Here is a 27,624-nt window from a genome sequence, read left to right as displayed (position 1 = left end):
AACACTGAATTAAAAATTATGGCAACAGACAGAACAAAGATAGAAATGAATCAAAACGTAACAGTAGAAGATTTATTGCTCACCAAAACAGGTGAATTTGTTACGATCCCACATTACAACACATCACATTATCATTTTAGACCTAATTCTTTTCACTTGCTCCTATTTGTCATTATCAGTGATTAGCAGCGGCTGTAGCTTGAGGGGCAGCTGTAGCCCATTGAGGCGGCTGTAGCTCAGTTGTTAAGGCACGGCCACGGACCACAGGGTGAGTGGTTCGATCCCCGGTCTCGGCTGTTTGTCGAAGTGTTTCTGGGCAAAACACTGAACCCCTAACAGCCCATATTCAGTGAGTCACCCACAGTCATAAACACTTTATGGCTCATTATTGATGTCACCTTCATGTAATGTCTTTTATCATGCATCTTTGTACCTTGAGTGAAGTGCAGCTGTGACATGTAATGTCTTAAAACAAACAAGTCTGTTTCATTATACATCATTACAAGTAAGTTACAATTTGGCATCTGTCAAAAATTAGTCATTTGAACTTCAAGGTCAAGTGACCCTCCCATAACTCTCACGATACAAAATTAATTACAGATTTGAAATGATCTTTCCTGTTAACAGTGTTATGCTGGGGTGGAGCTGCACCCTCTATTGTAGGATTTGCCCCCCAGCTGCCCCCCAGCTGCCACCCCATGCCCCAATTCATAGTGTGTACAGTTATAAACAAGTTATATTTTAGCCCGTTAGAGACGTCTTAATTGCCCTTTTAAATGAACATGAAGATGAAAGATGAAAATACACAACAAAAACAAAAAATCTCCACCACCTTGATCCCTACTGTCCCAATTATGAAACTGTCATTTACGTTCACTGGCAAAAACAACAGCTAGTAAGTTTTGTTCTCAATGTTTTCAATGTATTTCTGTCAGCTAATGAGGCAGCAGGCTGGCACCTTACTAGAAATAATAAATCATCTTCTTCTGACAGATCAGAGAAATCCTTGCAGTAATGACACATAATTTACTACTTTTAAAGTGTATTTTATATGTAAAAGTGTATTTAAGACATTTTCTAAGGACCTGTAGCATTTGGATTTTGCTAACTTCAATGGCATCTACCTGATTAAATAATCTACACAGTTTTGATTTTGTTTTCATTTTATTTTACATTTAATGAATTTGAACTTAAACTTGATAAAAACCTCTTACCTTCCCTTAGCCACCCCATGTAAAAATTTCTACATCCCGGTGTTATGAGTGTGTCACTAATGGCTTGAAGCTTTATTATGAGCTTAATCGTGACCGGAGACACAGATGAGCGGAAACAATAACAGTTAAAAAAACAAAAATAGCTCTTTCTGTGTGTGTTAACGGTGACAAGAAACAAGTCAGAATACATCAAACTGCTTTGTGTGCCATTCTCACTCAGACTAATCATTGTAAAACAAAATGCATTGCCCGAGGCTCTCACACACACACCCGCCCACACACACACACACACACACACACACACACACAATTACACGAACTGCATTGGTTGCTCGCTCTCTCTCTCTTTTGCACCTCCTTGGAGTTGAGAAGCAGGCGTTGGTCTATAAAAGCTGCACCCATTGAAGGTAAAGAGAACAAAGAACAATCTCTGTCAGCGGGGGACAAACACGAACTCCAATACACACTTAGATACACATTAACGCAGGACTGTCATCCACAAAATACTCTCTTCCTGGGATATGAACCCTCTCATTCTCACCTGTCTCCTTTGCTTGGGTAAGTCTGGACTTGTATGTTCTGAGTTTGTGTGTGTGTGTGGGGGGGGGTGGGGGTGGGGGGGGTGTAGAGCCTGTAAATCAATGAAATGAAAAGAGGAGAAAGTTAGATTTATTAGAGGACAGAAGAAGATGGTGAGGAAGAAAGCAAGGTCTCTGCAGGTGGGGACTTGTCAGGATAGGCAGGACAGAGATATTCAGGTGCTTTAAAAAAAGATTTTGTGTCAAAACAATAGCATCAGAAGCTGCAAAAGGTCAACATATTTTAAATACTTCATAAGCCTTTTACTGAGTCCTATTCATCATAGCTGCTGTCTGATGTGAAGGAAGCATTTAGGTACATGACAGCTTTGGATGTGGACTGGTTGTACTGGTTTCAGCGCTAATACGACTAGAGTCTATTTTGTGAGCTCAGATTGCCTGTAATATTTTAAGATGAATGGATGAGTCAGATGTAAATGGGCCAAGATTTCTGAATACAATGGCAATAGAAAGTAGCTTAGCGACCTTAAGTTATCTGTGACTGTAGAAAAAAAAACAAAGACACATTGCCACTATGCCACATTCCAGATTTATTGTACTCTTGGTCTTTGTTATGTTTTTTTCTTTAGCGAAAAGTAAAATTCCTACTTGAAAACACTTGTAATGAACACTGTTGAACATCACTTGCAGTGATTTTATTTTGACGTCTCACTTGATAAATTGTGTGTGTTTGTGTCCCATTGGTTTTACAGTAGTCTGCAGCGCTCTAGGTACTCAGGGATCTGAGGCCAGGTTCTCCAGTGAAGTAGACAGAGTGACTGGGGGTCCGGCCTCCGGGGAGGGCCTCCAATTATCACAGAACTACGATGACGAGCTGGAAATAGATGAGGAGCTTTCAGGAGGAGACAGTGGTAATACACCCAAAACCTGCTCTTTACTTCTTGACCTTTCTTATTTCCACTTTGAATTCTGGGCAATTTTTGCTTGAATCTCATTCAGTTAACTGAAAGGTTAAATGTAAATGTATTCGCTATACCACAGAAGTGTACAACCTAAATTGACTGATGATATTTCTAGCCACTTGAAATTTTGTCTAGTTGATGGAGCTTCGTCAGGAATATTTTTGAAAAGTGTCAAATTGTAAACATTTGTAGAAATACATGCATTACTCTGCTTTTTTGTGAAAATATCCTAGTGGGACTGTTGAACCTCAACAGTAATATCCATTAATATCCCAGTCTTTGTTTAGGAAGTACTGTACGTAATAGATTGGGAGGATGTGAAACACTGAGTAGTATGACAAAGGTCAGACTTCACCTCCCCATATTTAGTGATAACAATGAAGTTAGAATGTGATAATCATATCATGGAACTGCTTTTACTGCCTTCTAGAAATATCCAGCCATACAGTACTGCACTTTCAATATTAGCTTTTGTTTAGAGAGTTTATGCAAGGCTTGTATCTCCAAGCATAAAACCATGTGTCATGTACACATCAGTAAACCTGTCTACGTTTAAACCTAAATGATACCATAACGCTTGGTTACAGTTTTAATGGTCGGTTAAACTTTCTCCTGCTACAGAGTTAAATCCCAGTAAAGATGATGGGAAGAGGAGCAAAGGTAGAAGCAAGAGGAAGAACAGAAACAAGAGCAAAAGCACAACTCCTTTCAACCCTGAGCACACAGACTCCACTAATGGATACACGTCGACCCTCAGCACCACAGATGATCCCTGCACCACCACCCACCTGGGCTACTGTATTCATGGTTACTGCAAGCACATGGATGGTCTACAAGAGCCAGTGTGCATGTGAGTGCAGCATTGTATAATAAGTTGTGTATTTGTAAAAATCACCTCCATGGTTAAAGCAAAGCAAATATGCATTATTTATTTGCAGAACAGGCAAACAGCAGGCTCATCAACTTGATCTGTTAACTGTTAACTTTCCAGATGTATGAAGGGCTACGATGGAGAGCGCTGTGGGATCCAAACTCTGGAGACAAGTAAAAACCAGTCAAGCAAGAGCAATACTGAGTTGCTGCAGATGGTGCTAGTGATCATTGCTGTGGTCCTGTCAGTCATCAGCTGCACCGCCATCCTGCTCATGACCTGTGCTCAGTGAGTTTTTCACACACGCACACACACACACACACACACACACGCACACTGATTGATTGTGAAAAATTTGGCCTTAAAAAGCTGAATTTCACATCATATGTTTGTTGGGTGACCCACCCAGCTAAACTTTTTGCAGAAGTTGTCAGTTGTGAGTTGAACTCACAACACCGATGATGTACCAGCTCACAACAAACTGAGTATGAGTATGAGTATGAGTCTCTCTCTCTCTTTTGTATCACTTGACGTGATACAAAAGACGTGATGCCAGTGGTTTAGGCCCTCTTATTCTTCTTTCTTCCTCAGAGCAGTTGTAGGGCAGATTAAAGAAGCTTTAAGTGAATATGCATCAGGGCAACAATCCACACCCTGGCAAATCCCAACTTAACACACATTACAATCCACACATCCTGCCCAGAGAGACTTCTTGGCATCTAGACACACTGACACATCAAAAGGCACATAACACACCCGAACGCACCCACACCATAAAGGTATTGCTCACCACCTTGACAAGATGGGCTCAATGACTCCTGCAGCTTTTATGTCTCACTACCTTTATTGTAGATTTTATAGTAAAAGTTGCAGTTTGATCAGAGAATGTGTCATGTCAAAGAATGCATGTATCACTCATGATTTATTTTAAATCATAGTCCTTAGTATGATAGCAACCCAATTCCTTTACTGTATAATTGCACGTCTTTATCAATGTTTAAACAAAATCACAGGTACTATTTAAATGTGGGACAAAGTCAATAGTCCAAGAGAGTGCAAACATAACCAGCAGCAGCGTAATTAAGGCTTTACAGCTACACGTTAGAGAGAGAGTTGGGGAGGTGGAGGGAAAGTACAATTTATTACTTTGAGAGAGAAACTGTGTCTAATTTCATTTCTTATCAGATAGCTAAAAATAATGGAATCTATGACAAAGGTCAACTTTAATCATCAGGGTGTTTCATTGACTCAAATCCATAGAAACTACTGCCAAAAATAAACAAAAGCCAACCTCTTCCTTGTAACTGATTCTGCACTTTCAAACTAACTTTACCCTGATCATCTGATGATCACAAAGAGCTACACTATACTCGGCTTTTGTGCTCACGCTGTGTTTCGTAGTTACAGGTCACATAAAACCTTAATGGCGTCCTACCTGGGAAGTGCGACAGAGCAAGAGAAGCTACAGAAACCTGCCAGTGACGTTGTGGTGTGAAAGTTACGGAGGTATGATGAGGTAGGTGTCAATGTGATGACCTTCTGACCTTCTTATGTGAAAAAAACTTTCACACAATCAGGAGCTCACAGTACCTGTTTAAAACCGCGAGTTCACCGTGTGTCACATCATTTCTGGCTCAGGTACTGGAGCAGGTAGCTGCAGGGTTAGTTATTCGACCCCCAGCCCTTCAAGTTCAAACATCAAAGTCTCTCATCTCTCAAATCTAAGAGTAGGATGTAAATATCAGCATGTACTTAAGGGTGACATTGCAGGAACCGCTGCCAAAACTTGTTCATCCTCCCCCTAGAAAATGTTTCTCTTCTAAACATTAACTTTGCTGCAGTATTGTGGTGCTGCATAAAAGGCATGTAATCAGGCACTCCTGTATTTCCGGTGGTGTGTATCGTCTTGCTCAAGTTCTCAGAGGGCGGTTGCTGCTTTTTGTTCACGTGGTTCTTAAGTCTAACAGGAAAGAGTGGGCTCAGAGAGTGACAGAAGAGCCTGCACGCCTGTTGTTGTTTTTGAACACAACAGGTTGCATCATGCAAAAGAGGAATCCCCACTAGAGGAATTAGTCTGGATTAGTTGGGGGAATCTTAGCTTGTCTCATGTCAGCGCTTCGTACCAGCAGAAAGAAAAACCATGTGCTGGGCTGTAGTCATTCACCTACGTGTGTCCAAACAATGACAGTAGTGACAGACTGACTGTCCACATGAAGAGCTCGCCGTAATTACTCCACTTACATGTGGTCAGATCTCACCGAGTAAGACACTCGCACCCATGCAAAGTCGACATGTTCAGACAGACACAGACATTTTAGCCGAAAGACAAACAATGCGGCTGTGCAGCATTCTCCTCATTGTCTGTGTGTCACTCACTGTCCACCCTGAGAAAAGCCCTGTCTGGCTCACACACATAGTAGATACTGAAAAAGTTAGTGAAAATCTGTTGTCTGTTAAATAGCACTGCAGGCCGTAAACATCTTTTATTAGTTTGCAGAGTTAAAATTTGATTATATTGCTATTCTTTGATTTTCACATTTTTAAATCTTATTTTTACTACAACACAATACACAAAACCCCAATTTAAATGGGATTGTTACTTTTTTGTGCAACAGAATCTTATTATGCTTTAAACATCATTTAAAATCATTAAAAAAAGTGACACAAAAATCGACATATACCCTAAATAAGCTCTGCAAAAGCAGGAGAGACGTGCTTTAATTGACAGGTCTTTTGGAGAAATTTCCTCTCATTTTTAGAGGTTGATATCTATTTGTTTCTGCATGTTCTTGAAATTTCCTTTTTCTCTTTCCTCAGGCAACCACAAAGGAGACCGAATGAGTCAGAGGATCCCGAAAAAAAGAAATGAAGAAGTAGCACGAGTAGACTGCTTCCTTAGATGTGTAAAGAAACAGCTGTCCAGTTCTTGTTAGAATGTAATTTATTTAGTGAGTGATTATTTATTGCTGAAAACCGTTTTTATGTTGGATTATTGTTATAATATTGTGTGTGAATGCTGAGCATTCAATACCTTGAGGTTGAGTGTTATTTATTGCATTGCTGTTATAGGTCAGAGAAAATGCTCTTCATCTCACTCTGGAAAAGGGATGGAATTTGATCACCAATAAAGTGTCTCAGTGTTATGTGAAAGTGTTATTTGTTCATGTGTCTCTGTCTGACTTTTGTGTTTACATTCCCATCTGTGGATGCATCCCATACTTCAGCGGCCTGCTCACACAAATACCTGGGCCTTTTAGCCAAACACAGATTCAGTAGACAAGAATAACCCTGAGAGAAGAGCAGTGAAAGCTTTCTGACATCACTGAGGAATTCAGAGAATCAAGAGGGCAACGCAAAAGCATGGGAGACTAGAAAGTCTTTTTAGGTGTGTTTGTGATGAGCTGGACCATTGCCCCACATTTTTAGCTCATTCACTGCAGGAGACTTACTAGGTAATGCACTTTCATTGGAAAGAAAACATTAAATTATGTACTGCTCGCTGGCAATAAGCCACACTCGCACAACACGCCAATCATTGCGTTGCTATGGTGCTGCATCGGTTTCGATGTGGAGTGACGTCTGAAGCTTTGTAAATGGGAGGACGGCATACTGTGGCACAGGTGGGCTGGAAAAAGAAGCAGGGGTGTGTCTGGGAGGAGCTATTTTGGAACTGTCCAGGTAACTTGCAGTTCTCACCTAACACAAAGTGCAAACAAAGACTTGAACATAATTATACAGTTGAGGATAAAGGATCCTCAGATGTGGAGGCAGTTTCACAAGCAAAGCTTTATAACAATTTGCAGGAGACGGTGGTATAAAGGGGAAAAATGTACCCGAAACGTCACTGTCATAACAACTAGTTAAACAAAGCCGGATGTCAATCTTACAGTTCACTTTGAAGTTGTGCACTTTTAATGGCACCGTTTGAAGGCATGGCTCTATTCCTGGAACAGTATGGGAGGGATTAGCAGAGAGACATTCATCATCAGAGACAGGTGGCAGGCGTCACTACATGGTATATTAAGTCATCAGTCCATTATGTTAACAAGCAGACACAACGATGCATATTTTACATAATTTGGAAATTGTTGCTTGTGTACTATGTGTTTGGTGGCAGAATTAGTCTTTCTTCTGTTTCCCTTTTGATTTCTACACACAAAGCTTTAAATTTAGTAAATCACAGTGTAATAATAAGCCACGGTTTAACCCTAACCTCAAAATCAGAGGAACATATTTAAGTCAAGTGACACTAAAGTCAGATTTTTTTGTTTTACATAAAGATGTTATAATTTAAAGTCAAAATAGTTTGTTGTTTCTTTGAACTCAACACTCAGATTTATTTTCATAAATGAGATTTCAATTACTTAATGCTCAGAAATGTTTCATTTTTCCTGGCTATAACTTCCTCTGCTGATCTCATAAATAGCTATTAATAGCCTCTCCAATTTTAGAACCAGATGTGCAGTTAGTTTAAGTAAAAAGCAAATGAAATAAATGCTTCTCTAATCACTGCACAGTAAATGTGAAGTTACCATCAGCCAGTTTGCTTAGGACTGAAAGAAGAGGCAACGTTCATCCAGTGGAAAGGATCCATTAACTGTTGCCATTAACTGTTCAGCTTGTGCTATCGTGTTTGTTTAACCCATAAAAAACAATTGTAAAAGCATCAGTTTGTGTTTTATTTGCATTTACCCAATGTGGCAGAATATCTGGATGGAGGCAAAGTTAGTTCGTTTCTCTCCGCAGGATAAGGCTACCGTTGTCCTTGTTTCCTGTCTTTGTGAGCCACACTAACGATAGTTGAAGTTGAATATTTAACATAAACTCCATCATCTTATCGAGCTCTCCGTGCAGAAGTGTGTTTCACAAAATGTTAAGCATCTACTTTAAAAGCTCTGCCATAAATTCTACTTTCACAAGAAGGTGACCATTTCTTAGTTTTTCATTCTACGTGTTTTTATTATTGAGGTTATTATTTTAATAGGTGGTTATAATGTTTTGGTTCACTTTTTTAAATTGAATGAGGAAACTAATAAAAACTGAGAAGTTATTTCCTTTTGTAAGTTGAATTCTTGGCAGAGCAGCTGTTTTGGATTTCATTAGATTGTACAGGTACACAAAGTGAATTGACCAATGAGTTTATAAAGCGTCTGACTCACCTCCCAGGATACGACAGTTTCCTGTTACCTTTATTAAACAAAGTCTCACGCTACTGTGTATGTGTGTGTGTGTGTGTGTGTGTGCGTATGTTGCGTCACTAGTGAGGAAATGGCGAGGGGGTCAACTCATCTAGCACACACAGGTGATGCAAGTTCAGGTAAATGTTTACTCGTGTGTGTTCCTGTGTGTGCGTTCATATGTGTGTGTGTGTGTGTGTGGCCTCTATGGCAGAAATGGCAATACAGACACACCAAAAACATTCGTAAACGCTTATGCATTCATCCATTTGGCATAACAAGTGGATGTGGGTGTGGTGAGCGTTGATCGTTTCGGTGGCACCAAGGTGGGCCCCTGAGCTTTTGTGGGTGACCATGGAAACAGCGTAAACACAAAGGCAGATGGGTGGTCAGTGATAATTCACTCATATAAAGGACATGATGGAATTTTCCTGGGCGTGGTAACTTTTTTCTCTTCTCCTTTACAAGGGAGCAGGTTGGTTGCCAAGTTAAACTTTTAATAAAATTATTATAAAAATTTCCCACACAGACCTATATACAACACATGTTTTTTGATTTCATGTAAGTGGCATGAATCTGTTAATGACAAATTCACAACTTTGTTCCAGACTTAAATAATCAACATGTATTGACTGAATAGCTGTGACATTTTGTATACACACACCACTTATCATTTAGCTCCACCATTAATTAATGTTCGTAGTTTTGAATTAAATGTCTGAATAAGCAATGGATTGATAGGCATCACATTTGGTATGAGCAGTCATATTCTTCTCATAGCATTTGTGATCTTTTAACCTTTCCTCTCGTTTACGGATGGTCTAACAGCTACAGGTGAACAGGTCCAAGGACTGCGGAGGCCCCTGGACCTCAACCTGAATGTAGTTTAAAGGGAATTTCCTTGATGATACAGATGACAGCGTGTCACCCACAGTATGTACTGTAATGTTTACACACCAGTGGTAATAAGATACATATACACTTCATGTCCTGCATCAAGATGAAAACATTGTTCAACCAAAATGATGATTTTTATATTTCTATTTCCTTCAATCTTGCTTTTTAATGTGAATTATTCATTTGAATCTGCAGGCATCAATATGAATTTGTAGTAAAACTACAATAGAAACTTTCTTTGGTTGATTTGATCATAATTGTAACCTCTTAAAAGTTCCTTTCCGCTACATATTGGAAACCACTGATATAGTATGTTTGTGTACTAGATGTTTTCAAAATGAGCAAGCAATTGAACAGAGTTTTATTTATTTATCTACATGTCAAATCATTTAATGAGTGAAAATCATCCAGGCTGCTGCTCAGTGAAATATCTTTTCTATAAATTACTGCACCAGCAGAGAGCACCACCTAGTGCTGCTGTGCAGAAACCGCATCACATCACAAAAGGGCCAAGGTTTGAGCGACTGGTGCAAAGACAGAATGAGTTTGCTAAGTGACACAGTCTTGAGAAATATAAGCAAATATTGCAGGTAGATAAATAGGCTGCTGTCAGCTCGCAGGAATGTTTAAGATAAGGGAGACAAAGAAACTGATTAATAACCCTTCCTAAAGTGTAATATGATAAACTGTGAAAGCAAACATTTTCCTCTTTCTGGAACAGACATGTTTGTATTTACTGGAAATGTCTCTGTCACTACTTGAAAAAAGGCACTTTTTCAACACTGCAACATTTTTCTGTATGGGGTCTTGAGATAGTCTGTGGGAATTTGACTGTTGTGGTCTTGTCTGAGTCACTTCACAACCACACAGGCCTTTTTCGTTTAATTTCATAACTTTATGTTTCCATCATCTTTAGCTGCCTGAAGAGGGGGAGGAATGAGAGCACAACACAGAAAATGTTCCGTTTTTAACTTCACACAAACCTGAAATTAGAGAGCGAAACACAAACTTGTGAGACCATAGAAATGTCAAACTGGGAGCTGCAGGAATAAGGGTTCATTTATTAAATGAAAGCAAAATAAAAAAAACTGAGAAAGAGAGACAGGAAGTCTTATTTGATGAAGCATGTTTAGGAACAAACCAGAATGACAGAAAATTTGAGCTGAAGTTTCAGTTTTAGCTTTGATCAGTAATGTGGTTGCAAAATGTCACTTTGGTGACTTTCATGTTAAAATCCCTTTGGCTTTATTTCATTTTATAGTGAATGCAACACAAAACAGTCCAAAAACAGAAAAAGTGATCAACATTGTTCGAAATATTGTACATAGTAATTAACAGTGAGTGCTCATATTAGTCATATTCCATTCTTCTTCATTTTAGTTTTGATCCAGTTGAGCTGCTTTTCTGAAAGAAAAGAATACACTCCAGGTTTCTTAATGATGCCACATCCTCTTCCAAACGAAGTGACTCCAACCAATGCTCCGTTGCACAGCAGTGGGCCTCCTGAATCCCCCTACAGAGAGAAGAACGACATGACAGTAATTTCTAGGCGTTTTGAGGGCTCATGTGAATGAGAGTTGCGTGTTTATTTCTCACAGAAACAAAAAATTGAAAGCCTCACCTGACAGGTGTCAGCCGCATTTTTATTAACCGAACCAGCACATATCATGTTGTTGGTGATAACAGGGTCGAAGTTGTAAAAATCACGAGAGTTGCATTTCACTCTGTCGATCACAGTCACATTCACCGCCATCAAGACTTTTGAGCCTGTTTTCATAATGTTGTTTGTTTTCCCCCATCCAGCCACTAAACAGCGGGTTCCAGCTTTAAGATGTTTGACAGGGGCACCTAACGGGAAACTTTTCACCGTCTGGGTTTTCTTCACTTTTTTGTCAAGCTGCAGTTTAACAAAAAAGGAACACTCCTTATTGATTATGTTCATATGTTGCTTTTATAAAGTTTGTAAAACAGACACACACACAAACACATGTGCGGGCACACATGTCTTCTAATGTCTTCTTACCTTTAGCAACATGAGATCATTGACCTTCTCCGCTTCATCATAGCATGGATGAGGATAGGCTTTTTTAACCTTTAGGACCTGCCTGGACTTGCTTTTTGTTTCGTTGATAGAGTGCACCCCCAACAACACCTTCGTAATGCTGAAGGAACAAAAACACCAAGGTGTTGGATTACGGTTCAAATACTCTGTGTTAGTGTGCCATGTCCAATTACACCGTATGTGCGTTATGACACACGCACTGAGGACAATTTGCTGCATGGTTTGCCTGATATCAATACGTGCTAACACTTCATTAATGACAGTTGTTGAAAGTGTGAAATTGACTTTCTAACTCAGATGTGGCAACTGGTTAACAGTAGACAAATGTAGTTCTTTATCTTGTTTATTAATATTTGGGGACGTTACTATATAAACAAATATGTAAACTTTATTTACTCTTTACTTTATTATTTAACGTTTCTTAGTACTCTGTACTTATGTACAGAGAAGTACTTTACTTTATGTGTTCATAAAAATATCAGAAGGCTCAAGAACATATCCTGTCTCAAGCCCGTAGTGTTTTGTGGTTTCTTGAAGTGAGTGAAACTAAAATTACCTCTAAACACAAATGAGGCCATTTAAATACCCTTGTGCAAAGCAGCCCCAGTTACATGTCTTGATGGTGTCACAGATAAAGTTATTGAGACACTTTATATGATAACTTTATGAGATAAAATATTTAACCGCCTTTTAATTTGTATAATATATAACAACTTCACAGCCACAAACACATTTTAAAAGAAAAATAATGCAGTCTGAATTCTGTTGTATATTAATACAATATTTTGAAAATAAAAATGTTAAATGACACCACATTTTGTTTGTTTTTGTAAAAATAAATCAAATTTTACAATATAATATAATATAAACATATTGTTCTTACTTTTTACAGTGGGCAGCAGTCAGCACCCATGATGGATTGATCAATGTCCCTCCACAGGCTGGTGTGTTTGTCTCCAGCAGAGCCATGTAAGGCATTGAGTGGGGCTCCACTTCTTTCCCACCAATAATCTCTGATCCATAACCTGAGGCAAAAAATATTCAGACATTTCATTTAGAAAAAAAAAAGTTGTATGACTGTTCACACTTATAAAAAGTAATGCTTTGCACTGACTGCACTGTAAAATTGAAAGAGAGCAGTATAATCACTTTTCAATCTTCATGTCTGCATGAATGAATAAGCTGGGTATCACAAAGTAATTTGCCGCAATGAACAATATATAGACATAATACTCACTTGTCTGGACACTGTGGAGGACCATACAAGAGATCACAACGATAAAACCTCTGGGGCAGGTCATTTCTTCTTATTACTGTCTTTGATGTGATGTGTGTAATGCACTGAAACCCACCTCGATGCACTCACTTGTCTTTATGTGCTCATCTCAAAGCAAAGGATGTGGTCCGACCATGGCAATGCATGACTCAGCAAAATGGACGCATGACACAAACATCGATGTGTATGAATTTCATACATAAGTCTGTGGTCAACTGCTGCTGTCACTTCCCAGTCATCATAACCATTTTATTTACATGCTGTGTGGTGATGGCTGACTTTGACGTGAAGCGGCTCACACTCTCACGGTAAGGGTGGGCCCACTAACAGCTAAAAAACGATGCTTATTTTGAGCCTTCAGCAATTCTTAATAATTCAAAGAGCGGTTAAGAAATGAAACTACGTGAGACTGATAAAATATCTAATGTGAAACCAGGCTACGGATGACAAATGTTTCTAGAAGAGTTTTCTGGAAGAGCAGGATTTTAAATTTAATATGAACTTGAAGAAGTGGCTGAATAGTTTTTACACACAAATACCTGTAGAGTTTTACAGGAGCCTGTACTTCATTACTTTAATCACCTCCAGGAGCAGAGCATCACTGACACTGCTCAGAATCAAGAAATAGATATAAACAGCTAAATGAGTTAGTTCATTGCAAGGATAAAACAGTAACATATGATGTAATCATGAGTTAGAGGTGCTGATTTAGCTTCATATTCATCATACACACGAGTGTTATCAATCTTCATGATCAACTCACTTTCAAAAAGCGTGTGTAAAAAAGTGTATTTCCTAAATTCTTTAATTGTCTTCAAATCATAAAAAAAGTCAGCATGGTAGTTATCTTTCAGTATTTATTTACTCAGATGACCAAAAAGCAACACTTTACTAATATTATACTTGTATTACCAAATAAAATATTCTGTAACAGCAGAAACAAAATGTTATACAAGATTCTAAATGTACCACAAATCGTAAAAACTGAAACCTGATGCCTGAGGTGCGTGAAACAAGATTTGTAGTTACAAACATGTCATTTTTATTTTTATATCAGCCTTATATAAGGGGAACAGGTGGTGGGTTTCTGTGGGTGTTGTTACAGCAGATGACATGAGATGATAAACACTTTGAAGCTGAAGCTTTATGTTCTTTTTCTGTTGCAATTTAAGTTTTGCTCGTTTCTACAAATTGTCCATTTATAATTGCATCGTTCTTTTTTCACCACAATTTTGGCACCATGGTGGTTGAAGGCATCCATAAATGTGACCAAACTGCATATAGCAACTTGCAATGCTTTTTTTTTTGTGCTTTTTTTTTTACAATAATTTTCCCGTCATCTGAGTTTCTCCAAAAATTAAGAAAGGCTAAAGTGTCTGGGGCCGAACAAACATTTTGACAAATATTTTCAAGCTAAGAGTTCTAACTTACTGGAAACTTCTCAGAGCCGCACTGGGCAAGGGAGGGACACAAACCTTTACCTCAGTCAGTAAGTGTGGTTGACCCCATTGCACTGTGTTTGCAAGGACTTGCATGCTGAAGTTGTTTAGTTATAAGCATTTGTTGTGAATATCATTACAGTAGTACAGTTTGCCGAGAGTGACATGGGAACGTCCAGTCAGTGAATCCAAAACAAACTTTGACTTTCCTATTCTTTTTTGAAACAATGGACTTTTACCACTAGATTTGAAAAACAACAACAACAACAAAAAAAACCCACTAAGACAGCTACTACTACCACTGCAGCATGGATAACAACACACAAACGTCTATGACACAAACAATGATGATCCATCTTTTATCCTGATGGATTTCCAGCTGAATTCTAAAAACACTTTTGGCAAATTTGGTCACCATTATTTTATAAAGTAACCATGGAAATAAAAACAACCTCAACAACACCAGCACACAAGAATGCAGCCAACATGACCCTTCTACTAAAACCCAACAAAAACCCAACACATCCTTCCAGTTAAAGATCATTACCAAAGCACTAGCTACTAGAATAGAGACAGTCACCCCAACGCTAGTCCACCCAGACCAAAACCTTTCACATGAAAATCAAATAAAAACCATAATTGTATCATTAGATGTGGAAAAAGCTGATTTAATAAACTTCACTGGACATTTCTTTTCAGCATCCTTCACAAGTTTGGTTTTGGAGAGTCGTTCATCCATTGAATAAAAACACTATACACTGCACCCAGGGCCACTGTAATCACAAATTGGGGTCCCCTCAGAGACTTTTACACTTCACTGAGGAACCAGACAAGGACGCCCAATCTCCGTCTTTATTTGCCATCTTTATAGAACCGCTAGCAGCAGCCATACAATAGAATGTCTGAATTAAAGGAATCCAGGACACAAATTCAAACCATAGAATTCGTCTTTATGCAGATAGCATATTGTTACACTTAAATGACCCCTACAGCTCACTAAAGGAAATATTTCATATTATTAATGAATTTTCCGTAATATCAAATTACACGATACATTGGAATAAACAAACTATACTTCAGCTCTCTAAAGAAGCCTGGGATTCTGCAGTCCAAGAATCCCTCCTTCCATTTCATATTGGCAACATTAAATATTTAGGCATTAATATTTGTCTAAGCTGTCAGAGCTTTTCAATCTCAACTATACCTCTATATTGAAAAAAAAAAATAGAAGACGATCCCAGACACTGGACTAACGTTCCACTTTCACTTATTGGACAAATTGCTACAGTAAAAATGAAGGTTTTACCACAAAAGTACCACAAGGCTACTTTGTGAAAAAAATCACAAAGTAGCCTTGAAGCATCCCAATTAGATTTATTTTTTTCGATCTCGCTTTTTAGTTATATAACTGCTGGATGGATCACAAATAGAATTAACTGCTGTGGCTACTGAATCAGCAAAATGACGACAATCAGTCTGCATCTTGATGCGCTGTGGTGTAGTGTTTTGAGAAACAGGCATCTGAGGTGAAGTCTAAACCTCACATGCTGCACATCTCATCTACACCTTAGTGCTGATGAACATGTTAACCATAAGTCATATTGCACTACATGGATCACATTAGAGGGTCTTCACCACAGAAACTTTTGCACGAAGTGTTCTTTCATGGTTAGACTGCTCACATACTTGCAAGTGACACTTTTTTTTTACTAGCACATATTCACTCTGTCTTCTGTAAGTTAATTTAAATGTAGAAGCCTTAACTTTCCGATTGTTAAATGTCAAATGTCAAGTAAAACTTGAACGACATAGAAAAATGCTTACAGATATCGGAAGCTGAAGGTACCTGCAAGATAAATAAGTGACTCTCAGACTAAATGGATAAATTATCCATATCCATAAGTTATCCAACCCCGTACAGTCTTGAGTGGTCTACTTTCACTGCTTGATCATGTGTTTATTAACATAACACAGCTTTGATGTGTCATTAGTGCTTTTATGTTGTCCCACAGCAGTGGATGTACTAAACAAATAATTTTTTTAAAAAAGCACTAAATATTATTACTATTTTAATATTGTTAGTTTACCCTAAAAAGCGAGAGGGGCAAAAAATAACATACTGTGTGGTGAATTGTGGAGCAACAATTGGTTGGACTTTGTGGTTAGCTGGCTTGGTTATGTGGTTAATTCAGAACAGAGATGGGGAAATGCTCGACATGCTGAATGCTGAATGCTCGACAGTGTGGCATTATCAAACAAGCAAGCCAGTATGTAGGTGAAAAGTTTATTTATCACAGTTCTGATCAGAGTTCCCAGATGTGAAAGCGCTGGTCTGCTGCAGCAGAGAAAATGTGAGTGCTGTCCGGGTTTAAGGCCAAGTGCAGAACACGATTAGAATGACCTGAAAAACAACAGAATTGTAAATACATTTGTAAATGTATATCTTTCACCTTTTATAAAACAAGAATGGCTTCATTCTTACCTTTCTATTACAATATTACAAGTATATAATGGGGAAGAACCATGGATGCATTACTGAGTGGGCCTAAAAATGCACAGATCATCTTCAGACCAAACAAAGAGCAAAATTAGACAATAACAACAACAAAAAAGCCAAATTACACACTATGTTTGTTATTATTTGGCAGTTTTGGTGTCAAATCAAAAAGCTTACAATGGGTTTTACCACAACTGAGTTAATAGCATGCAAACTTCACACAAGCCATAAATTTAGAGAAATAAAAGAGAAATGAAAAACTTCAGGATGCGACGAAACCAAAATCAAAAAGATCTTTTCTTATCAATAATATCACTTAATACTTGTATGGCTGTTTGTTTAGTAATACAGTATTACAGGCACATAAAAGCACATTAATCTCCAGCCTTGTTCCAGACTTCATCCCTGATATTTACGGGATTTAGATATATTTAGGTTTGGTTCTGTGCTCATTGTTTCTTTGGCTGGAAAAACAACTGAGTCAGTCACAGGACAGAAGAAGAGGAATGCTCTCCTTCTGTCCCCTACTGCTGAAAACAATATGTCACGAAACTTTGGCATCTCATATCAAATGTAATGATTTTTCCTTATGCTTCATTCACAGTTTCACAGTCAGTGAAAGCTCAGGACTTGAATGAGTCAGCAGATAACGGCTGCTAAATATCAGTCATAGTGTTGCAGCAGCGCTCCAACTGTCACACTAATGCTGCTCTAATAATATTACTCACAATGCGTAATGGTGCACTGCCTTAATTCCTATGACGCTGTTGAATTTGGAAGGTGGTCAAACATTAATCCTATTTCATGTGCTCTAACCTGTGAACTGATTGCTCAGGCTGAGGGAGGGAAACGCCCACATCCGGACTTGGTGATGAGGAAGGCCGTGACCTGTGACTAGATACTCCCCCTTTTCAGGCCATCGTAGAGAACAGATCTGCGATCGAGGTGATTAGGAGTTGTCTTAATGATGGATTAACGAAATTCTTATAAAGCAACCATACAGGACTTTATGCCTTAAACACCTGTGAGTTTGTGTTAGCAGAAGTCACGCAAGTTCCTGTATGCGTGTCCCAGATTCTGAGCTGTCCATCTTCCCACCCACCTCCTGTAGCGATCATCTTTCTCTGCCATGGGCACCACCCCATTGCCTAAACACACAAACACAGTGAATAGGTGCATTGTCATATTATTTTCCAACCCTCCGTTCAACAGCAACTAAATCCTTACACACACCTACCAGCACCATGCACGAACCAAGATTACTCATTATTATTACTCACAAGATCATTCAGTTGCTTGCAAAATATAATTGTGGTTGTGTTGATTCTAAAAACCACCAAATATCTCATGTCAGTGATGTAGGTGTTTTCTTTAATTTAAGTAAAACAATTGAATGAAATCACTGATACTGGGTGGATTGTAATGGCATTTGGTTTAGGTTCTCAAAACACTGATGCACACACGCACACACACACAGACACACACTATTTAATTTAAAGCCACATTTTAAGGACACTGACCTTAACAGCGCTGGGCTGTTTCATTGTTGTGATTGGCTGAAGTGACCTTGTGAGCCCCGCAACGTCACTATCCCACATATGAAGGAGGCCGTCTGTGGAGCCGCTGGCCAGCCAGTCGCCTCCTGCTGACCACTGAAGGCTGCAGACCCCCTCCGTCTGAACAGCTACGCCTACCAGAGGGGTAGACGCCCGAACATCGAGGTGATGGATACGTCCAAGAGCAGAGCCACTGTTAGATTGGTGAAATTGTTATTCACCAGCAAATATTACCTCATTTAATACTGTAGATACTTTGTTTACTTTGTAGTAACTTTTCTGCCTTTTTAAACTTATTCATTAAAACAATTAAGTGTAGATTCCACCATTGTCCTTAACCAGCTGAGGTCTTTTTGTGCTATTTCTCGAATGTTCACCTTTTTAAAAAAGGATATTTTTTAAAGAACCTTTTTTGTATGATACTGACGATATATTGACCACACACACACACACACACACACACACACACACACACACACACACACAACAGTAACCTGCTGAGTAACTGCTGTTTCCAGGAAAGCGCTCTGACTACAGACAGGTGGGATGGCAGCGACATCATACTCTGCTTCTGTTCCACATCCCACAACTGAGAAGGAGACAATGAAACACCACAAATCAGTTTCCATCCCCTATATGCTCATTCACTTTAATCTCTGAAAAACTTCACCTGTATCTCCCCTCGCCTGGTCCCAATGCAGAGAGCTCTGCCGTCTCTGCTCCAGCTCAGAGACGAGACCGATTGTGTCTGATGGTGGTGTCCTCCCGATTGTGGATTCGGGCCCAAATATCCCAGCAGAACACGGGTTTCTGAATTCCAAAGGTAAACAGAACAGCCCAAAGCTAATGCAATGATACCGTTACAACTGCAGTCGAGAAGATGAGTGTCTGAAAGGGAAGAGATAGAAAAGAGAGACGAGTACAGAGACTATAATGTGCCTGAAGAAACAACCTGTTTAACCATCCATTCATCCTTTATCCTGTTCAGGGGGGCAGGAGGCTGGAGCCCTCTTGGTAATTTAGAGTCACCAATTAACCTAACGTCCATGTCTTTGGACTGTGAGTGGAACCCGAAATAGCTGGCAGGTTGATTCTAACTGGGGACCTTCTAGCTGTGATGCAGCAGCGCCAACAACTCAAACCCTTTACTGCCAACCTGTTTCTCACTAACAGTTATTTAATAGAGTTACACATAGATGTGAACATAGTGATACCTTCTGTTTCTCTGGAGAATTCACTTAATATCTTTTGCTAAATTGCTTCAAAGTCTTCACTACATATATTAGATGAGGACAGGCATTACATGCATGGAATGTGCAGCTTGTTGACTCAATGGTAGAAGCATGAAACTACGAGATGTAATTCTAGTTTTTTACGAGAATTAACTAAGCCTGAGGCATTTTGTGCGTGACTACCACTGTCGGCCATATTGGATAAAGAGGGTCAGCAATCAAAGAGGTTTTATTGTAAAGCAATATAGGCAGATTGGTGGTGGTCTTTCTAAGCGGAGTTTGCATGTTTTAAACTGTAAACAAATGTGTACACCATGCATGAAAGAAACAATAATGAAACTATGTGACCCATGTTTGCACAAATATATTTATGTCAATGTGTCTTTGGGTAAGACACTGAACCCAAAGTTGCTCCCAGGTCAGGAAAGCCCCACTGTCATCGGTGTGCAGGTGTGTGCGTGAACGGCTGAATTAGAGGCAACATGGTAAAGCAACTTTGGTATCAATAAGGTTAAAAGAGCTATAGACAGTGACTACAGACCATTTAACAAGGTATAATACAGGATTTGTATCGTATCTTACAATAGTCATTCAGCAGAGATGGTGCCCCCAGTTTCATCAACGACTTTCCCTGCAGACCCTCAGTGGCTTTGTCCAACACGGCAAAGGGCAAACTGTGCGTTCCCACATCAGAACCTGTAATGGAAATAAAATAGTTACAACATAGTTGATTATGTTGATTCCATTGAAACAAAACTCGTTGAAACATTTACAGTTCTTCAACACTGGTACTTAGAAACACAGACGGAAAAGTTACGTTGAACTGAGATCCCGATCTGTATATCCTATGCTGTTCAATTGTCATGGCCTCTGTTCTAAATTACTCCAAAGACTTTAATCAGTTAAAGATACAATCATATCATCAAACATAAATACAGATCAAATAAACACACTCATCCAGAGGTTTCTGTTGCTTACTGTCTTCACAGATTGTCTGAGCCAATTGCTCTCATTTCCTGCAATGACATCATGCAGTACCCCTAACAGACCATCTAGATAATCAGTTTGCCAATCTAGCTTATGTCCTAACATGCTGTGGGCATCAAGTGAAAGAAATAAAGATCCATGCTGTACCAGTCTGTTGTGCATAGTCATGTTCGGGAACTTCAGCCCTCCACGCAAATCCCTGCAAGAAAAATTATTAGTTATTTTCAGCCTTTTATTCATTCTAACACATCTTTTATGTAAATGTCATCAAAAGTTTGCATTGCCAACTTTGTGGTGTACATTTTGTGGTATAATGACACTTTCTTAACAAGAACAAGTGTCCTTTTATTTAAGATTCATGTGGGTATGTTTTTAGATGTGAGCTTTCATCTTTTTTTACTTCGACTAATCTTGTGTAAAGAAACCACACATATAAAAAACACTTTACTTTGCCATTTTAGTCTTTTGACTCATGACTAATCTCCTTAAACGAACCCGTTGTGGAGAATGTTCCATGTCAAGCTGTCCCTTGCCTGTAGTCATGCGTGGTGCATTTGCAGATGGAACAACCCCATGGTGTGAAACACCTCCCGTCAAAGCTGTCTCAGATTACATCAGAAAATATATAACGGAAAAAATGATAATGCCCATCATTATAAACAGTTGTGAAGTACATTTCTAACAAGTCCTCCAAGCTAAACTCTCATGTTTCATTTGCGTGTATGGTGCGGCAGTTGGATGTAACAGTGAAGACCAGATAAGAAGGCATCTGAGAGGAGTTGTAGCTATGGTCAGAACCTGTTCAGTAATGGAGTAGATCTTAATAATTCTATGAATTCTCTCAATAAAACAAAACTGCTCAGTTGTTATGTGCTACACTGCAAGCGTAGGTGTTACCCACAGTATGGTTACAGTCACGTTAAAGGGAGCATGCTGCAGAGCATGCACTGCACTGACACATAAAGTTACCTAAATGGTTTTGTAATATTATTGCTTTTTTTTAAGTTGTATGTCAGCTAAGTCATATTTAAAGTTGTAATTAAACACACCTAAATATTACAACGTGCCATTTAAAATTTTGTATGACAAATTAGGAAACTCGGAGCAGACAGTTTGTGTTTTTACTGTAACTCTTTGGCAAATAATTCATGAAGTACATTTGGTTAAATTTGTTCTATTCTGTATCATTTGCTTCACTGTTCTTCAAAACTGACTGCAAAGCTGAGTAGGAGGGATTCTGTGCAGATTGCTGTCTTTTGGATGTTTTGTGCATGAGATCCATGTACGCCTCACTGCATTCCTATATGATGCAGTGGGTTTCTAAAATAGTACCCCGGAGGTTCCCTGACTGTGCTCTCTGAGCTGGCTCACGGTGTCTCGGTGGAGAATCCAAATCAAGTCTCTGACAGATCGTGTCAAGCTCAAAGCTTGACTCACACCGCCACCCGGTGGTTAGAGGGGTGCTTGCTGCAGGACCGTCTTTGCCTCCCCCGTGGATGATCCGCCTCCTGAAGCGTTTGTATGACACGTGATGAGCATCGTTTGGTCCCTGGTGAAGACAAATAAAAATAGTAAGCATTTAAAACTAAACTAATAGGTTGGGCCACGATGGTCTCAAAGTACTGAAAGCTGACAAAACTGGTCTTATATAATTCATGCCACATAACTTCACTGTTATCAAGCAGAAGACATGAAGAGCAGGACTTCCGGTCAAACCATTGGAAAATAAGAGCTAATTCTGAAAACACCTGGCAGCAGACAAAGATCAGACAGCATAAGAGTAAAAACTTTGAACCTCGCCCTGAAATGGCTTATTGCTTCTACTAACGCCTTTTTTTCTAGAAATTTGTATAATCAAGGCGTTTTTAGACCCGGGTGCCGCAGATGCTCTCCTAGTTCAAAATCTCCGGGAATGGCGGGAAACACCTGGCTCTCATCTGATTGGATCAACAACCTGACGTTTTATAGATATGCTTTCTCTTTAAATATTTTTTTATTAGTTTTATTAGTTTTGGTTTTAAAGTGATTTTGTGAACGGAATAAAGGTAACTTATTAGAGGCTAATTACACTAGTCTTACCGTGGTACACATAGCTCACTCAATGTGTTGTAGTGCTAACAAATTAATTCTTTAGCATGAATAAAAAAATTTTTCAATTTGGTCAGTAGTTTGTTATATTATTATTGTCACTGTGTGGTATTGATCTTATCTCTGTTGTATGTAATGTTATATAATACTAAAATTCTGTACTGCTTAACTTATTAATTTTAACATCAAACGTCAGACATCAAGTTGCTCTACTTGATGCTATTGTGAGGTTCGCACCATGTTGCTTTTATTTTTAAAACAATTAGCTTCCAACTTCCTGTTTAGGTTTTCCAGCCACACCTCTCTACTCTGGTCGGCCTCAATTCTTTGCGCCCGCTGTTCGTTCTTCCCCCTTCAAGATGGAGGCTTTAGGGGGCTACCCTTCCAAGTCCTCCAACCCAAAAGCTAAGAAACTGGGAGTGCTGCTGAGCATGACAGTGGCGGTGGGTTGTCTGTTCCTCCTGCAGACTCAGTTGGCCAAACCGAGAAAACCGAATGATTTTTACTCTTTTGAGGTGAAAGACGCGCGGGGGAGGACGGTTTCCCTGGAGAAGTACCGAGGAAAAGTATGTCCACATCATCACCAGTCCTCTCAGTCTGAGCAGAAATCTGTGCAGGATTTGTCCAAGTTATGCGTGGCTCGCTGAGGAAAGACTCCTCGTTCACATTATGTATTTCTTGAAGGCAAATGATTTGTAATAAATAAACTCTGTTTCCCCCTTTGTGCAGGCGTCTTTGGTTGTAAACGTGGCGAGTCACAGCAAAGAGACGGATGCGAACTACAGGTCTCTGCAGGAGCTCCACCGGGAGCTGGGCACCTCTCACTTCAACGTCCTGGCTTTCCCCTGTGGACAGTTCGGGGACACAGAGACCGGGACCAACCGGGACATCGAGGCTTTCGCCAAGTCTAACTACGGCGTTACCTTCCCATTCTTCAGCAAGATCAAAATAATGGGCTCTGAAGTTGACCCGGCCTTCAAATTCCTCACAGGTTGGTAGAAAAACATGAAACCGCATTTATCTGCGCAAGATGATGTGACTGGATGAAGTTAGAACGTAATGTTTACATTTTCCATTTCCTGTTGAAAAAATATTATTGAATTGATATTATTATTATTATTGAATTTTTATTTGCAGCAGATCCAACTTATCCACTTTTTAACGTGAAAACCATTAGTGTAGCAGCCCCATTCGGATGTTTACATCCTTTTTGTGTAACTTCCAAAGTAATATCTTGATTTGCAGTATACTGTATTAAAAAACATTATATTAAGAAATGCTTCTAATATTTGGCCTCCTTATTCAGTCAGACAAAACAAGACATTGAAGACATCCCTTTGGCTTCTGTTGAGGTTTGATAATTTTACCAACTTACACAAACATGTGAAATGCTAAGCTGGTTTATTACAAGTATTTTATTATTGTTAAGGAAAATATCACTGGGAGACCTCCTTCTTTACTGATTACATTCACACAGTTTCACACCTGCAAGCTGCCCAGTTCAACCACAGCAGCAGTTGGGGTTAAAGACCGTGTTTCCGTGTTTGCTACAGTGTCCACCGAATGTAATTCTGCCTGTTTGGGAGTTGAACACAAGGTGTGAACTGTTTCATTATTAACTAAGTTAATGCAATTTTTTTCAGATTCTGTGCAGAAAATTCCAAAGTGGAACTTCTGGAAATTTCTGGTGAATCCAGAGGGGAAAGTTGTACGGTTCTGGCGAACCGACGAGCCCATTGAGAGCATTAGGCAAGAGGCCACGGCACTGGTGCGAGAAATCATCCTAAAGAAACGGGTGGAGCTATGATGGAGCCTGTTGATGGAAACTGGACACACTGCTGTGTTATGCCTGTGTTTTCACATACTGGAATAACAAATGAACTATGACAGTGATCGTGTTGGGTGGTAATTCTCTCCAGAAACATACATGGATGAAATGATCCGCTAGTTTAAACACAGAGGCTATGAAAATCTAGCCAAGACTAGAAAATGCGTGTGTATTTCTGAGAGTTTGTCTGTGTGTCACTGTCACAAAACAGGACAGTCGTGATGAACAATTCTTAAAATGACCACTCCTTTTAGCCTTCATCAGTTACGATTTAAGCATACGATTTAAGTACATTGATATTGCCATGAGCTTAGCAAATTGTGAAGCACCACTTTAATAATAAAATGATTTATTTGATTACCTACTGTGCTCCGGATGGTTTGTCCAGGGTTTTTACTTTGAGGACAATAATGCTTTGGACTTCTTCATTAACTGCTTCCACATTGTAAACCTTTTTATATATTTATTTTGTTATTTGAATTATATAATAGCGGCGGCTGTAGCTCAGTTGGTAAGGCAGTTGACCATGGACTACAGGGTCAGTGGTTCAATCCCCACTCTGGGCTACAGTCAAAGTGTCCTTGGGCAAGACACTGAACCCCAAGTTGCTCCCGGTGGGTCAGGTGAGCACCTTGCATGGCAGCCAAAGCCATCGGTGTGTGAGTGTGTGTGTGAATGGGAAGCAACATTGTAAAGCGCTTTGGGTAAAAGTGCTATATAAGCGACTATTTACCATAATATTTTAATATCCATGAATTGTTGCACAACAAAAATTGCTTTGTTCATCTCACATACCACCAGAGCTCTGAAACCCAAACCAGCTGTTTGTGACTGACAGAAGTTAAGGTTGAATGCAGATGTCCCCCGTGGATTTAAATGGACAGTTGGAGGGCAGTATCGAGTAAGCTGGCACACACAGTATCAACCAGCTAACAAGACACTGCCTACCAGCCACCCACAATAAAAGACAAATGACAAGTAAAGGTTGTTCTTTTTTAGCCCTTTGTGACACCAGACCAGCTTCTTAAACCTAACTTTCTCCTGCTTTCAATATGTCAAGAGCCTGTTTGATGTTTGTCAAAGTGTCACTGGGAATGAGTTAAAAAGCCATGAAGTCAAGAGTAACCGTTAGGGCAGCAGAGCAGTGTGAGCTGGCCAGAGAAACGTCAGCTAACATTACACTGCCTCCCAACCAGCCACATCTCAAGAGCCTGCTGTAAATGCAAATGTAAGTATTTGACTATGTTGAACTGATGTTTATCTTTGTTTAAATGTGGAATTTAAAGATTGGCTTTGTTTTGCTTTCTGTGTTACAGATAAATGAAGTGACATGTGTCAGCAGGGATAATGTAAAGTCAGAACGTAAAGTCAATACTGTGATGCTTTTTTTTTCTTACCTTGAATGGGAAGCTTCTCCTCTTTCCTACAGAATCTCTGAACATTTCCCCCACATTGTCCTAATCAGAAAAAAACCCAAAAAGATTTACTCAAGATGACGGCCTTCAACTTTCCAAAGTTGAACTTGGAACTTGGAACTTGGAATTTCTATATTGTTAAAGTTGAGGATGAACAGCAAAGGTTATTTCATCAGCCTTTAGCACAAATATTAAGTTACTATGTTTTAATAGATGCTATAGAAGTTTAAAGTAGTGTTGAATCAAAGAGGAGCAGTCATGTGTTTAGAGTTTGAAGTAGTTGCCTGGCACCAGCAGCGGGTCATTGATGATAGCATGGAAATACTACTGTATTAATGTGATAAATTCTTACCCGTTCATTTGATTCTTCCGTTGTGAGGTTCATCTTCAGTCGCCATAAGTTTATTTCCTTCCCTATCTATTCCTTCTATTTCCTTCTAAGCCTGTTTGAGAAGACTCACCCGGCCATTCCTGGTGCACCTGTTGTCCCCTCTCCTGGACAAGATCCCCTGCTAAATACTGTCCCTGGGCGGATGGTGGAGCGGGAAGTGCCGTCCTCTGCGCTGCTATTGGCGGCAAGGACGAGTTTTTTTTTTTTCTTTTTTCTATTAAGTGCTCCTGTGCAGGGATTCCCTCCGCGTCCTAGTTTCTAGTGGAAACAAATAAACACAGCGTAAAGGCGCAAGGGTAGCAAAGGCAAACTAACAAGGAGGCCTGGTTCTGGGGCAGAAGCTGGACCCTCTGCATGTTGTGGCTGAGAGGAGAATGTTGTCCATACTCCTCTCAATCCTGGACAGGTCCAGTGCTCCAAAGAACGCCACAGGAGATCCTTTCTCCCAGTGGCCATTAAACTGTTCAACTCATCCCCTCTCTGTAAAAAGGAGGGGGACTAAATGGTCAAAATGGACAAATAGTATTTCATTTATGTTTACTCCTCTAGCTGGGTTTTTTCTTACTTATTGATCAGTAGATTATACTTGTATAAGTTGTAAGGTTTTTCCTTTCTTTTCTACTTTTGACGTGGAGAGAAGCTGTAACAAGGCAACACAATTTCTCTATGGGATCAATAAAGTTTGAATCTGGAATTATTATTATTATTATTATTATTATTATTATTATTATTATTATTATTATTATTATTATTATTATTATATTAATCAACCTAACAACAGCTATAAATAGATATATAAACTGGAAGAACACCAGATTTCATGCAAAATGTTGTATTTTATATTGGCTAATGTGGGATATGAAGAAATGTAGTTTTTTACTTAAAATAGTTAAATATAAAATAGCCCAATTTTTGTAGATTTTCGCAATTACAAATCATCCAACCTAGTCTGCATCAATTAAATGGAACCAGCTTGATTTAACTATTCTGAAGACAAACTGTCTCTATAATACAATAAACGCTCTTCCGTGTTTTGCGCCGTGTATCCGCGGGCTACACCGTTTAATGACGAGCTGCTGTGGCGCTAAATGGCTTCAACGGCGCGAGCAGCGCACGTTCTCGCCACCTGCCGCTTCCATATGCGCTCACACAGTGAGCTCGAGCCTGGAACTGCGCGACAGGTGCGTCACGCC

General features: G+C 39.4%; 4 protein-coding genes across 6 annotated transcripts; 2 read left to right on the top strand and 2 right to left on the bottom strand.

The window, feature by feature from the left end:
* The first annotated feature begins 1,612 nt into the window (after positions 1 to 1,612).
* Positions 1,613 to 6,739, top strand: areg (amphiregulin). Its single transcript, XM_067522518.1, has 6 exons — positions 1,613 to 1,772; positions 2,506 to 2,664; positions 3,337 to 3,565; positions 3,707 to 3,874; positions 4,988 to 5,102; positions 6,404 to 6,739. Exons 1-5 carry the CDS (start codon positions 1,736 to 1,738, stop codon positions 5,079 to 5,081), a joined length of 687 nt encoding a protein of 228 aa, XP_067378619.1. The 5' UTR covers positions 1,613 to 1,735; the 3' UTR covers positions 5,082 to 5,102; positions 6,404 to 6,739.
* A 3,476-nt stretch (positions 6,740 to 10,215) lies between these two features.
* On the bottom strand, positions 10,216 to 13,119 carry LOC137136585 (granzyme A-like). Its single transcript, XM_067522090.1, has 5 exons — positions 12,960 to 13,119; positions 12,606 to 12,747; positions 11,684 to 11,822; positions 11,282 to 11,557; positions 10,216 to 11,173 (listed from the first exon to the last, which is right to left on the bottom strand). The coding sequence occupies exons 1-5, from the start codon at positions 13,021 to 13,023 to the stop codon at positions 11,015 to 11,017; spliced, it is 780 nt and encodes a 259-aa protein (XP_067378191.1). The 5' UTR covers positions 13,024 to 13,119; the 3' UTR covers positions 10,216 to 11,014.
* Positions 13,120 to 16,707: 3,588 nt separating this feature from the next.
* On the bottom strand, positions 16,708 to 26,674 carry LOC137136584 (cell division cycle protein 20 homolog B-like). Of its 2 annotated transcripts, none has more exons than XM_067522088.1 (12): positions 26,393 to 26,674; positions 26,023 to 26,082; positions 22,042 to 22,258; positions 21,205 to 21,308; positions 20,857 to 20,908; positions 20,305 to 20,418; positions 19,161 to 19,378; positions 18,985 to 19,079; positions 18,455 to 18,683; positions 17,957 to 18,082; positions 17,751 to 17,868; positions 16,708 to 16,838 (listed from the first exon to the last, which is right to left on the bottom strand). In XM_067522088.1, the coding sequence occupies exons 1-12, from the start codon at positions 26,423 to 26,425 to the stop codon at positions 16,741 to 16,743; spliced, it is 1,464 nt and encodes a 487-aa protein (XP_067378189.1). In that variant the 5' UTR covers positions 26,426 to 26,674; the 3' UTR covers positions 16,708 to 16,740. The 2 variants fall into 2 exon arrangements, with proteins under 2 accessions (XP_067378189.1, XP_067378190.1); XM_067522089.1 differs by having other exon boundaries at positions 22,081 to 22,258.
* Positions 23,105 to 24,985, top strand: gpx8 (glutathione peroxidase 8 (putative)). 2 transcript variants are annotated; one of them, XM_067522092.1, is made up of 4 exons: positions 23,105 to 23,363; positions 23,527 to 23,788; positions 24,104 to 24,149; positions 24,441 to 24,985. In XM_067522092.1, the coding sequence occupies exons 1-4, from the start codon at positions 23,157 to 23,159 to the stop codon at positions 24,535 to 24,537; spliced, it is 612 nt and encodes a 203-aa protein (XP_067378193.1). In that variant the 5' UTR covers positions 23,105 to 23,156; the 3' UTR covers positions 24,538 to 24,985. The 2 variants fall into 2 exon arrangements, with proteins under 2 accessions (XP_067378193.1, XP_067378192.1); XM_067522091.1 differs by lacking the exon at positions 24,104 to 24,149 and having other exon boundaries at positions 23,108 to 23,363.
* Positions 26,675 to 27,624: the final 950 nt, after the last annotated feature.

Source organism: Channa argus, chromosome 11 (assembly GCF_033026475.1).
Source record: "Channa argus isolate prfri chromosome 11, Channa argus male v1.0, whole genome shotgun sequence".
Classification (NCBI taxonomy): domain Eukaryota; kingdom Metazoa; phylum Chordata; class Actinopteri; order Anabantiformes; family Channidae; genus Channa; species Channa argus.
This window is presented reverse-complemented; position numbering and strand designations above follow the sequence as displayed.

Excerpts from the sequence above, each read along its gene's own strand:
- areg (XM_067522518.1), top strand. The coding sequence starts at position 1,736 with ATGAACCCTCTCATTCTCACCTGTCTCCTTTGCTTGG. Across the intron at positions 1,773-2,505 it reads CACCTGTCTCCTTTGCTTGG|TAGTCTGCAGCGCTCTAGGT; the intron begins GTAAGTCTGGAC and ends TTGGTTTTACAG. Across the intron at positions 2,665-3,336 it reads GCTTTCAGGAGGAGACAGTG|AGTTAAATCCCAGTAAAGAT; the intron begins GTAATACACCCA and ends CTCCTGCTACAG.
- LOC137136585 (XM_067522090.1), bottom strand. The coding sequence starts at position 13,023 with ATGACCTGCCCCAGAGGTTTTATCGTTGTGATCTCTTGTATGGTCCTC. Across the intron at positions 12,748-12,959 it reads CCTCCACAGTGTCCAGACAA|GTTATGGATCAGAGATTATT; the intron begins GTGAGTATTATG and ends TTTTTGCCTCAG. Across the intron at positions 11,174-11,281 it reads ATGCGGCTGACACCTGTCAG|GGGGATTCAGGAGGCCCACT; the intron begins GTGAGGCTTTCA and ends TTCTCTCTGTAG.
- gpx8 (XM_067522091.1), top strand. The coding sequence starts at position 23,157 with ATGGAGGCTTTAGGGGGCTACCCTTCCAAGTCCTCCAACCCAAAAGCT. Across the intron at positions 23,364-23,526 it reads TGGAGAAGTACCGAGGAAAA|GCGTCTTTGGTTGTAAACGT; the intron begins GTATGTCCACAT and ends CCCTTTGTGCAG. Across the intron at positions 23,789-24,440 it reads GGCCTTCAAATTCCTCACAG|ATTCTGTGCAGAAAATTCCA; the intron begins GTTGGTAGAAAA and ends AATTTTTTTCAG.
- LOC137136584 (XM_067522088.1), bottom strand. The coding sequence starts at position 26,425 with ATGAACCTCACAACGGAAGAATCAAATGAACGG. Across the intron at positions 19,080-19,160 it reads CCAGGCGAGGGGAGATACAG|TTGTGGGATGTGGAACAGAA; the intron begins GTGAAGTTTTTC and ends TCTCCTTCTCAG. Across the intron at positions 18,083-18,454 it reads AACAGCCCAGCGCTGTTAAG|GCAATGGGGTGGTGCCCATG; the intron begins GTCAGTGTCCTT and ends TTGTGTGTTTAG.